General features: G+C 50.3%; 1 protein-coding gene across 1 annotated transcript in view; it reads right to left on the reverse strand.

Annotated features, from left to right (window-relative positions):
- Nucleotides 1–11575, reverse strand: part of URB1 (URB1 ribosome biogenesis factor) — a 72571-nt gene extending 60996 nt beyond the window's left edge. The window contains exons 1-5 of the mRNA XM_081558344.1: nt 11036–11575; nt 8619–8758; nt 7543–7694; nt 6519–6651; nt 1735–1831 (exon numbers count right to left, since the gene is read on the reverse strand). Coding sequence (XP_081414470.1) covers nt 1735–1831; nt 6519–6651; nt 7543–7694; nt 8619–8758; nt 11036–11177 — 664 coding nt within the window. The 5' untranslated portion in view covers nt 11178–11575. The remainder of the gene's footprint in view (nt 1–1734; nt 1832–6518; nt 6652–7542; nt 7695–8618; nt 8759–11035) is intronic.
- Nucleotides 11576–11788: the final 213 nt, after the last annotated feature.

Genomic DNA, 11788 nt, shown 5'->3' on the forward strand with positions numbered 1-11788 from the left:
AACAGTTCTTTGATTCTATTTTACCTTTTTTCACATTAACTTCAATAAAGTTAATATTAACAGTTTGAAAGAGCATGTGTGGTATGATTAGTTTTCCAAAGTTTCACTCTTCGCTTAGACCAGTTCAGAGATGCCTCTAAAACGACAGTCGTCACTTTGTTGATTGGCAGTAGAATTAGACTGATTTATTTGCTTTCTCTCCCCAAGGACTCAGCCTTCCACAGCTTGATGCTCTGTCATTACTAACATACTGGTGACACTGGTAAAAAGCAACAAACCCATTACAATTTCTCTTGCTCTATACATTCTTCATGAGCACATATAATTTCTTCAAAGGCAAATTCATTATTCTTAAAAAAAAAAAAATCAGAAAATACCAGAAAGAAACTTAAAATCAACCATAGCACCACTACCCAAAAGTTCATATTGGGTAATGTCTGGGTTCCCAGTTGACTGTCAACCTTCTACTATGTCCATATTCTGTTAAACTTTTAGTAAAATGGGATCATATTTTACCAGTTTTATAACGGAGTTACACCCAATCCTATACCCTTAAAAAACCCGGTAACAGTAAGTATATTTCTACGTCCTTTTTAATAGCTGCATTCCTCCTTATGACCAGTGCTCAGCTTGCTCAGTCCCTTGCTGGTGGGTAGTTGGAGGAGTCTGATTTTCAGCTAACAGAAAAAGATGTCCCCTAACAAAACCTCTACTCAACTCCTTAATTATTCCCTTAGGATAAATGGCTGGATGTGGAAAGGCTGGCCCAGCCCAGCTGCCCTGCTGAAACTGTAACAGAAGCGCATCCTTGCCCTTTTAGCAGTGTAGACGGATGACACCAAAATCAGTGTCTTCCGCTTAATAAAAGCCAGACACCAAGAAGACGCGGGGGAAGATTCTGAAGAAATGCCTGGCCCTGGAGGCAGAGGGCATCCCACGTGGGCTGGCAACAAGCAGGACCTGGGGCACGACACCACGGGAAGGAGGTGTGTCCTCCACGGGGCTGCGGTCTGGGTGGCCACCCGGCCCTGGGTTGACCACCTCCAGGGACCTGCACCCGCACTTGCTTGTAAGTGGTCTCGGCAACTTGCCCCGGAGGGGACTCAGGTCTCCTGCGCTGGGGGAGGCGGGGAAACGGTTGCAGGCCCCATGCTCTTCTCTTCCCACGAGCCTCAGGGCCCCAGCTGAGATGGCAGCCACTCCTCACCCGCAGACAGGGCTGGACCCTGGGGGTCTCACTGGGCGACGACCCTCTCTGCACTGCCATCCACGGTCTTGAGAAAAAAGTTGATGGCCCTAATGGATGAAACCATGCCAAGCCTCGCTCTAGGGAGACCGGCACCAGCTGGAATTCTCTGAAGCTCGACTACTGTATCCTGGTCACACCAGGCATTTAAAAAAAAACAAAAAACACACAACCACTAAGAGAAGCTAGGTAGCCAGGGCTTTGAATCTGAGTCCTTTCTGAAGCCATAAAGCCTCCTTTGTTTGCATGCGTCTCTGAAGTTTGCGTTTCTCCTTGGTTAGGCTCACTCAGCATCCAGCTAGTGCAACAGGGACCCCTCTATCTGCACTGACCAGCGGCGTTCAAGCCACGGTGATCAAAGTCTCACCGCACACACCCCTCACTCCCGTGTGCAAGGCAGCCACAGAGGCGGCTGACCTTTGTTAACCCGCTAAACGCTCCGAACAATCACGGGGAGGCTGGACCCCAAGACAACGAGACTCTCCTACCTTTCAACTCCAGCACTTGCGTGACTGTGTTGTCATCGCCGGCGATCAGAAAGGAAAGGGCGAACTGAATGTAGGCCAGCCGGACGTCATGTACTCCCTGGGGGCGAAGGAGATGCGAGTTACTCGTGTGTTCACATGCACACACACGCACACACACACACACCCCTAAGGAAGCAGGAACACGAGGCTGCCCCCCCACATCCCGCGCATCCCCATATCACAGAGTCCTCCAGGCTGGTACTATCAGAGGGTCGACGTCTAGAACCATTGGTCATCTCTTTATGGAAACCAAGGGTTTTTCTTTAGCTCTTTCTCTCTCAAGCTTCTACCCTTTTTTCAAGCCCTCTCTAAATACCAAAGCATAGGTCTCCCCTTCCCTGCCTGTAAGACACACACATTTTTAGCTCAGGGACCGCTTTGGTATACAGCAGAAGATGCTCGGCCTGTCTACATACCATCTGCTCTTACATCATGAGACAATAGGTCTCTGTTTTCGAAAATCCAGAGATGATGGAAAGGCTGGTGCTGCTTTTGATGCGACACCCATGAGGTGATGTCTGGTTTTTATTAGATACTAGACATTCACAGCAGACACCAAAGCACAGATGCAGCCACATAACACAAGCAGCATGGCCTTCCCGGGCCTGCAGTCTGCACTGTCCCGCGGGGCATCCTCAACGAGGGCCCAAGGCCATGACCGACAGCCAGCCCCTCAGGAGCGCCCACGACAGCCACCGCACCAGTCTTCCCTCCCAGTAGCTTTAAGGCAAACCTGTGTCTCACATTCCTGTTTTACACCCAAAGAACCCAGGGCATATGGTCACACAGGGCATGTGTCAGCTGGACCTGCGCAAGCACACGGCTCAGAGCCCCCACTGCTTACCCCGACAGCATTTCCCTATTTCAGTTATTCCAAAAAAGGTTCCAGGAGTTTGGGGTTCTGTCCACTGAGGTCCCGGGAATCAGGGCTCTGGAGTACTGGTCCCAACCTTCCATTCTAGGTCTTTCTATCCCGTGTGAACATAGCAGAGACCCTCTCACGGGTGCTGCCAGCAATGGATTTTGAACTGAAACGGAAGTTAGTTCTCACCCGCTGGCATCCATCTTTTATGTCCCAGAGAACCCCAAAGTTCAGATTCCTGACACGGTGGAAAACAAGACCCCCGAGACACAGCCTCGGCTATTTGTTTTTCAGCAGCCGCCACCAGGCCCCGTCTACCTGACCAAAGCCCCTCGCTGCCCCCAGCCGCCGCCCTGCGTCTCCAGCAAACTCCTTCAAAGGCAAGAAGGCCACACACGCCTGGCCCTCATTCCTACGCTCTGACTTCACGGGGCTGTTATCCCAGGGAGAAAACATCCTGCACTCGATGGCGTGTTCTGCAAAACACTGTCTGAAATAGACCAAAACATATTTGGTAAAACTGCTCTTTGGCACAGGACTTTTAACAATGCTTTCTTTGGATGAGAAAAAATATTCATAATCCTCTTTCTTCACGAGGCTTGAATAACTCCCTCTAAAATGTTAAAAACACTGAAAAAAAAAATCTCCCTTAGCTTCTTCAATAACTAAATGGCATTAAAAAAAAAAAAAGTGGGAGAAAAGCAGAAAACTCAAAGATCTGGAGAGATTCAAGAAAAGTGCCAGCAAAACACTCCATGTAGCCCCTGTGTGGATCCTGATTTGAACCACAGGGAGCACCGATGTTTCTGAGACAGCAGGGGAAAAGACTGAACTGGGCATTAGATGATGGTGAGAAATTATTAACAGTGTTAAGTATGATGATGGCACCATGGTTTTGTTTTCTAAAATGTTGCTTTCTGTTTGAGATACTGAAATATTTATGGTCAAAAATATATGTGCACTGTGCTGTAATAGGGGCTTCCCAGGTGGCGCTAGTGGTAAAGAACCCGCCCGCCAATGCAGGAGAAGCAAGAGAGCTAGTTTGATCCCTGGGTCGGGAAGATCCCCTGGAGAAGGACATGGCAACTGAACCTCATGGACAGTGGAACCCAGTGGGTTACGGTCAACAGGGCTGCAAAGAGTCAGACAAGACTCTGCCCGACTGAAGCGACTTAGTGTGCACACACACACACGTGCTGTAACAGACTGCCTCAAAACCCAAAGGCAGGGAAGGATGACAGCATCTGAAGTTGGATGACAGGGACATATGAAGTCACTGTGCCGATGTTTATTTTTGAATGTCCCTGACATTTCCCATATGAAAAAAATTTTTTTTTTATTGTCTAGAAACGATTTCCTACAATATACAAAGTATTTCAGACTTCCTGGTGGTCCACTGGCTAAGACTCCACACTCCCAATGCAGAGGGTCCAGGCTTCCCAGGTGGCGCTAGTGGTAAAGAACCTGCCTGCCTTGCAGGAGACGTGAGAGATGTGGGTTCAATCCCTGGGTCGGGAAGATCCTCTGGAAGCAGGCATGGCAACCCACTTCAGTATTCTTGCCTGGAGAATCCCACAGACAGAAGAGCCTGGTGGGCTACAGTCCACGGGGTCGCAAAGAGTTGGACAGGACAGAAGTGACTTAGCACAGCACGCACAAACTATGTAAGACACTTGATACAGATGATTAAGCAAAGCAAAAACACTTTCATTTCTACAGTAACTCCCGTTTTCTGGATCAAGAGGTAAAAGGAGGCCCTGAGCTGAAGCAGCCAGATCCAGACAAAGACTGGGTTTTTTCCACGCTGTGCGGTGGCAGGTGGCCTGTCCACTGAAGTGCACTTTACTTAAGATGGAAAGGCTGGTTGAGGTCAAGACTGAGGGAGGGAAAGGGAAGGGATTCTGACAGGTAATTACTGCCAGGCTGATGGCCAGGGAAGACCAAAGAGCCAGGTCTGCCCTCGGGTGCAAATAGAACACACCTTCTTTTTGTCAGACACGTGTTTAGATGCCAGGAGCCATCACTCGTTAAGTGGAACTTCGGACACACTGATCATAGTATATCCATGAAACAGGAAGACCTGGAAGCTTTTCCTCAGAGAAAAACCTTATTCATAATTCCAGAAAAACCTTCAACGCTCTTGTTACTGTGATTCACCTTCAGTCTAGTATTACCTGGCAGTATTTTTTTTCTTCTTCTTTCTTCTTCAAGTCACTCAGTCATGCCCAACTCTTTGTGACCCCATGGACTATACAGTCCATGGGATTCTCCAGGCTAGAATACTGGAGTGGGTAGCCTTTCCCTTCTCCAGCGGATCTCCCTGACCCAGGAACTCAATCAGGGTCTCCTGCATTGCAGGTGGATTCTTTACCAACTGAGTTATCAGGGAAGCCCTGGCAGTATAGAATCTCTTTAATTCATAGGAAGAGCTGGAGAAGGAGGTCACACTTGGCTGCAGAAGTCACTTATTCTAACGTGGCTCCTCCACCGGGGCACAGAGGTGGGCCTCTGTCACCTGGTACTGATGCCAAGGAAGGAGGCGTGGAGGACAGAGCCAGCAGTGACGGTATGTATGCGTGTGTGTTAAGTCGCTTCAGTCATGTCTGACTCTTTGAGACTCCATGCACTGTAGCGTGCCAGGCTCCTCTGTCCATGGGGATTCTCCAGGCAAGAACACTGGAGTGGGCTGCCATGCCCTTCTCTGGGGGATCTTCCTGACCCAGGGTTCAAACCCACGTCTCCTGCACTGGCAGGTGGATCCTTTACCACTAGCACCACGTGGGAAGCTCAGCGTGGAGGGCAGACCCTGCAAAGGGGAAGGGGCGCCTCGACCGCCCACAGCTGGCACAGGGGTTGGAAGGGTGCCCATGCTCCGGCTCATGAGTTCTGAAACTCGTGCTTTTCCCTCAAGATCCTTTCAAACCCAAGGGAAACTTCTGGAGCTCCTAGAAAACCCTTCTTCTTCAGACAACTCTCCTAAAAACCAATCGTTCACACTTCAATTCTCTTTGGCACAATCCAGCCCCTACTCATTGTTAAGACTTCTTACTGGGAGGCACAAGGAACATATTAAAAAGCCACAAATGTCAGGCTCCCCTGGTGGCTCCATGGTAAAGAATCCACCTGCCAATGCAGGAGACACGGGTTCAATCCTCGATCCAGGAAGATTCTCACATGCCACAGAGCAACTGAGCCTGTGCCACAAACTACTGAACCTGAGCCCAGGAGCCGCAACTAGAGAGCCACAAGCTACTGAAATCCGTGCGCCTAGAGCCTGTGCTCCACAAGAAGAGAAGCCACCGCAGGGGGAAGCCCGCACTCTGCAGCTACAGAGTAGCCCCTGTGTGCCACAACTAGAGAAAAGCCTGCAGAGCAACAAAGACCCACCACAGTCACAAAATAAAGCAAATAATAAATAATAATTATTTTTTTTAAAAAGCCATAAATGTCATTTCTGATGACCTCACTGGTGTGGCCTCTCGAGGGTTTTTCCACACAGTGGACGGAACATGCATGGGAGGACCACCACGAGGGCCACCCCATGAGGCCGGTGGAGACCACTGCCACTGCTCTGGGAAGACACCCACCAGCTGCACCATCCTCACGGGCCAGAAAGGCCCCGCCATGCTGAGCCCCAGAGGAGCTGGCCTCAAGATGTCCCTGTCACTCAGGCCCCACCAGGTGACCAGGCCCCTACCACTGGCCAGGGTGAGGCCGCCCTTCCTCAAAGTGGCTGCCGAGGCGCATACCTCTCCACACAGAGGCCTCCTGCTCCATCTATGTGAGGACCAAGGCCAGAGAGAGGAGGATCCAGGAACCACCACGGCTCCCCGGAAGGAAAGGAAAACTTGGGGGTGGGGGGAACATATGAGACGTGCCTCACCTTTGGATCCCTCTTGGTCACCAGGGTATGCAAGGTCTTTTTATTCAAATCGAAATGGCTGCAGACGTCCCGGGCGGCCTCGGGACCCTGGGTCACCATGGCGGCCATCAGGTTCAGGCAGGCTCGAGCCATCCTGTTCAGGATGAGTGGGACATCAGGTGTGTCGGGACAGCAGGACTGCAAAAGCCCCCTCGAGGCCAGCTGCACCCTGGCTGTGTGGTCTGCTGGCCCCACACCAGAAAACAGGAGGAAGGAAATGTGGAGACATGTCCTTTCTTTAAGAAAAAAAAAATATCCTAACAAAATCTTCAAAGAAAGCTAAAAAACTGAGTCTAAGGAAGACCCAAGAACACAAGATGAAGGTATGGAGAAGATGGCAATGTCTCTCTCCAGTAAGTCATCAGGGAGCTGGACCCCACCCCCCGACCCACAGTGCAGGTCAGAAGACTTCTGCACAGGGGACATCTCTAGATGCAAGAGCCCGGCTGCCTTTCCACCCTGTGGCAGGTTACCTAGCATCCGCAGTGACTGAGCCCCTACCACGTCCTATTTAAGTGCTGGGAAAACAGCAATTTACAAGACAGTCAAGGCCCCACCCTCATGCACCCTGCATCCCAGCGGAGGGAGACAGTGGGTCAGGAGATGGCTATGGATATTATGGCACACGTTCAGCTGTGGATGGGATGGTCAGAGAGGGCCTCCCTGAGATGACACCTCCACAAGGCCGTGAAGGTGGAGGGGGAGGGAGTTTGTGAGGACCTAGGAGACAAGCCGTTGGGGTTAAAAGGACAGGCAGCGTTAAGGAGGTCTGGGGTGTTCCCCTGACCGCTGGGGGCGGGGGGTGGCAGGACGGGAGCAGCGGGCACACAGCAACAGAGGAGTTGGTGACAGCGAGGGGACAGTCAACAGGAGGAAGAGGGGCACCGCCATAGCCTCAGAAACAGCTTGGTTCTGTGGGCGAGTGGAGGGCTGAACGCAGACCAAGTCCAAGGCTAGTCCTGCCATGTACAGGCGGCCAACTTACCTGTAACCTGAGGCGTACAGGGACTCACAGATGAGCTTCATGTGGTTATTCATTAGCTTCTTCACGATGTTGGTCCCCACCATGTGAAAATGGGAAAGGTCACTGGCTGTCCGCAATAATATGGCCTCAAAAACTTGAAATACTAAAAGCATCTGCAAAGACAGAATCGAAGTGCTTACAAATCATTCCCCTTTTCTTTTCTACCTCTACAGACACTCGTCTTAGCCACAGTCACCTGCAAGTTTAAATCTTTCAACCTGCCAGGTCCCGAATCAAACACAGGGAACTGCCAGGCCCTGAGCTTTGGAATTAGTCTTGCTCCAAGAGTCCAGCTAAATAGAGAACAGCTTGCTTACAATTAAACCAATGAAATTAAAAGAGAAATTTCTAGTAATGATTCCACCTCACTGCTTTGGGGATATTCAGATCTACAGTCTTACAGCAATAATCCTGATACTTCAGCAGGTTCATAAACACTGCAAATTCTGAACCTCTTTGGAACCAGAAAACAACAGACAATTCAATATACATCTGCACCCGGGACACGCGGTCTTTACCTATTTCCCTTCCGTTAAAGCAAACTATGCGGAAACCAAGTGCATTTGGACAAGAATTTATGATCCTTCCTTCTGGTATTATTCACCAGTGACAAGTTTAGCCCTTTCCACTAAATGCTTTCAAAGGTTACAATGCAAAAATGAATGTATCCCTACAGCCCAGGCACAGAGCATCATTTTCAGTAGAAAGCTGGTAATATCTTAAGAGATTGATATCACATTTCTCTTCATCAAGCTTAACATAATAGCTGTTGCTATTCAGTCGCTTAGTCGTGTCCAACTCTTTTGCGACCCCATGGACTGTAGCCCACCAGGCTCTTCTGTCCATAGGATTTTCCAGGCTAGAATACTGGAGTGGGTTGCCATTTCTTTCTCCAGGGGATCTTCCGAACCCAGGGATCGAACTTGGGTCTCCTGTGTGGCGGGTGGACGCTACCACTGAGCCACCAGGGAAGCCCCAACACAACAGTAGCATTAACGTTCCCTTCTCCGTATCAGGCCAGGCAAGGAAGAGCTTACCTCACTTTCAGGGCGCTTCTCCCCACTCAGGAGCTGGAACATCTCGGCACACTCCACAGAAATCTTGATGTACCCCTCCACAACGTCGTACACGTCTTCTCGGGGGAGCTTCTTAGCAGCGGAAACAAATGCCTCCAGGGCTGAAATGAGTCACGATCAGATGTTAATAAGGACGGTCTCTTTAGAAACAATCCCAGGTGCTGCAGTGACAGAGGGAGGCTGCTGGCAGGAAACAGCCAGGTGACTGGAAGCGGCCCGTGACAAGATGGCACAGCGGAGCAGGGGGGATGCGGAGATCGAGAGAGAAGACATTTCCTCTTCCCCATCACCAGGAAGTCACGGGGAGCATCTTTGAAAGGCACTGGTTGAGAGCAGAACCCTTCCTGACGCAGGAATCCTCCTGATGGGTTACCATCCGATGCTCCTGAGCATCCTCTGGGTCTTTATCAATCTAACCCTGCTCTCCATCCCCACCCCCCATCAACATGAAGGGGGCATAATGGATAAAGAAAATGCGGTATATCTATACATAGAAATACACACAAAAGGGACTTCCGGTGGTTAAAACTTCGCCTTCCAATGCAGGGGGGCAGGGCTCAACCCCTGGTCAAGGAGCCAAGATCCCAGAGACCTCCTGGCCAAAAAAACATAAAACAGAAACAATATTGTAACAAATTCAATAAAGACTTTAGAAAGGGTCCACATCAGGGACTACCCTGGTGGTCTACTGGTTAAGACTGTGCTTCCACTGCAGGGGGCATGGGTTCGATCCCTGGCTGGGGAACTAAGCTAGCACATGCTGTACAGTGCAGCCATACATAAATAAATGAGTGAACAAATAGATAACTAAAGCAAAATAAAAATTTTTTAAACTGGTCCACATCAAAAAAAAAAAAAACAAAGGAAAGAGATACATACAATGGAATATTATCCAGCCTTCAAAAAAGGATACTTGGGACTTTTCTCGTGATCCAGTGGTTAAGACTTCAAGCTTCCACTGCAAAAGGTGCAGGTTCAATCCTAAGATCCCACATGCCACTCAGTGCAGCCAAAATTAAAAAAATTTAAAAAAGAAAGTAGGTGACTTTACTTTTTGCAGCATTCTATATGAACCCTGAAGGTATTAAATGAAACAAGTTATGGAAAGACAAATACTGTATGTTCTCACTTACACATTCAATCTAAAAATTGAGGGCCCATCTGATTCTTACTCACCATTTGATCTCTACCCCAGCAAAGAATAGCCCCTTGTAAATAATGAACAAATGAATGAATGAAATGTATGTGCTTAGTCACTCAGTCATGTCTAACTCTGCAACCCTTTGGACTGTAGCCCACCAGGCTTCTCTGTCCATGGGATTTTTCAAGCAAGAATACTGGAATGGTTGCCATTTCCTTCTCCAAAAACTAATGAACGAAATGTATAATTCTGTGCTAAAGCAGGTATCATCTTCCTAGCACTGGCTAGCAGTTGCGGATATCAAATCTTAAAAAAAAAAAAAAAACAATCTGTGGAAGACAAACGAGAAACTGAGGATATTCTGGCCATGAACTTAATAATTTTTCACTTGAGAGAAACACTGTCACTGTTTCATTTTGACACAATGCCAGTGTTTCCACATATTAGCCTAATTTGATTGTGTTTTGTCCTCATAATCTAAATACTTTCTAATGGATTACAAGAAGTTGTACAGGGTGATCACACTTTTCAAAAAGTGAAATTATAGAATCTACTTCGTATCAGTCACTAATCTTGGTCAACTGACAGGCCCTGTGGTGGCTTCATGTGATAGCTTATTACATGTTCCCGGGTCAGTGTGAGTGGTGGAGAATCAAAGCTACGCAAAACAGAGCTGACAGCCATGGCAGTTAACTGCAAACCGGCTCACTGAACGGCCCCGAACTGACTCTTGCGATCCCATGGACTATAGCCCTCTGTCCACGGTATTCTCCACGGAGAATACTGGAGTGTGTTGCCATGCTCTTCTCCAGGGGATCTTCCCGACCCAGTAATCGAACCTGGTTCTCCTGCATTGCAGGCAGATTCTTTACCGATTGAGCTATGAGGGAAGCCCCCGACTCACAGTCAGGACTCCATAAATATTCGCTGTGGTGAATGAGGAGTACATTTGTCCACTTTCCTAACAATCGCAATAAAAAAAATTTTAGAGCTTGCTGACAGATGCTGCCCGGGCAGGGAAAGTATGTACTCTCAGGGAAACTATCACCATCAAGCAAATCGTGGCCCTGGACTCCCCGGCACCCAGGTCTCAGTTTCCTGACTGCAAATCGGGAAGCTGGGCTCAGACCCTCGCTGCAGAAATGAGCTGCTGCGTCTGCACACGGAGGCCCCACGCAGACAGAAGAAGCCGGGAGATCGCCTCTCAAGCTCGAGCTCTCTTCCCCACTGCACTCACCAGGCCCCGCGCCCTGCGGGTCCCTCAGCTGAGTCTTGAAGCGCACGCCCGTGAGCTCTTCGGTGCGGGCCCGCTTGGCTGCGCCCGCCGGGGCAGCCGCGCCGTCCTGGCCGCCCAAGACCTTTCTCTTGGGGACCCCCATGGCCAAGAGGGCAGGGGCGCGCCGGGATCCACGAACCCGGAGACCTGGCGGAAACAAACGCGCGGCGACCCAGCCAGCGTCCCAGGGCTCACACGTGGGCTGAACGGGGGCGGGGCTGGCGGAAGGGGCGGGGCCTCGAGGGGAAAGTCGACGGAAGGGGCGGGGCCTGTGGGAAGCGCGGTCCGGCGGAAATCCGGTAGTGGAGGTAAGCGGTTTCCGAGGCCCGGGTTTCCGAGGCCCGCGTTCCCGGTTGGTGCTACGGCCGCAGCTGGGCTGCTGGAGGCTCGGGAGCGAGGCGACACACTCCGCAACACACAAACCTCCCCCGCTCCCCGCTCGGCTGCGGCGAGGAGAGGTCCTTCGGCGGCCCTTCTCGAGGGTTCCTGGCAGGAAGAACCCTCAAATCCTCCGCTCCCGAAGGGCGCGAGCCCAGACCGGTGGTCGCAGCACAGTCAGATCCGTCCTTGCCCTGAGGGCGCTCTGCTGTGGCCTCTGGAACGTGATTAACACGCGGCGGGATTCGATGCTTTGCTTAAGTCGAAGTCCTGCTGGTGGGTCGGGAGGGTGGATGCCCCTGGCTAATAGATTGAAGGCGGGAGAAGAAGGGAACG

Source organism: Giraffa tippelskirchi, chromosome 2 (genome assembly GCF_054371585.1).
Source record: "Giraffa tippelskirchi isolate mGirTip1 chromosome 2, T2T-mGirTip1v1.2.pri, whole genome shotgun sequence".
Classification (NCBI taxonomy): Eukaryota; Metazoa; Chordata; class Mammalia; order Artiodactyla; family Giraffidae; genus Giraffa; species Giraffa tippelskirchi.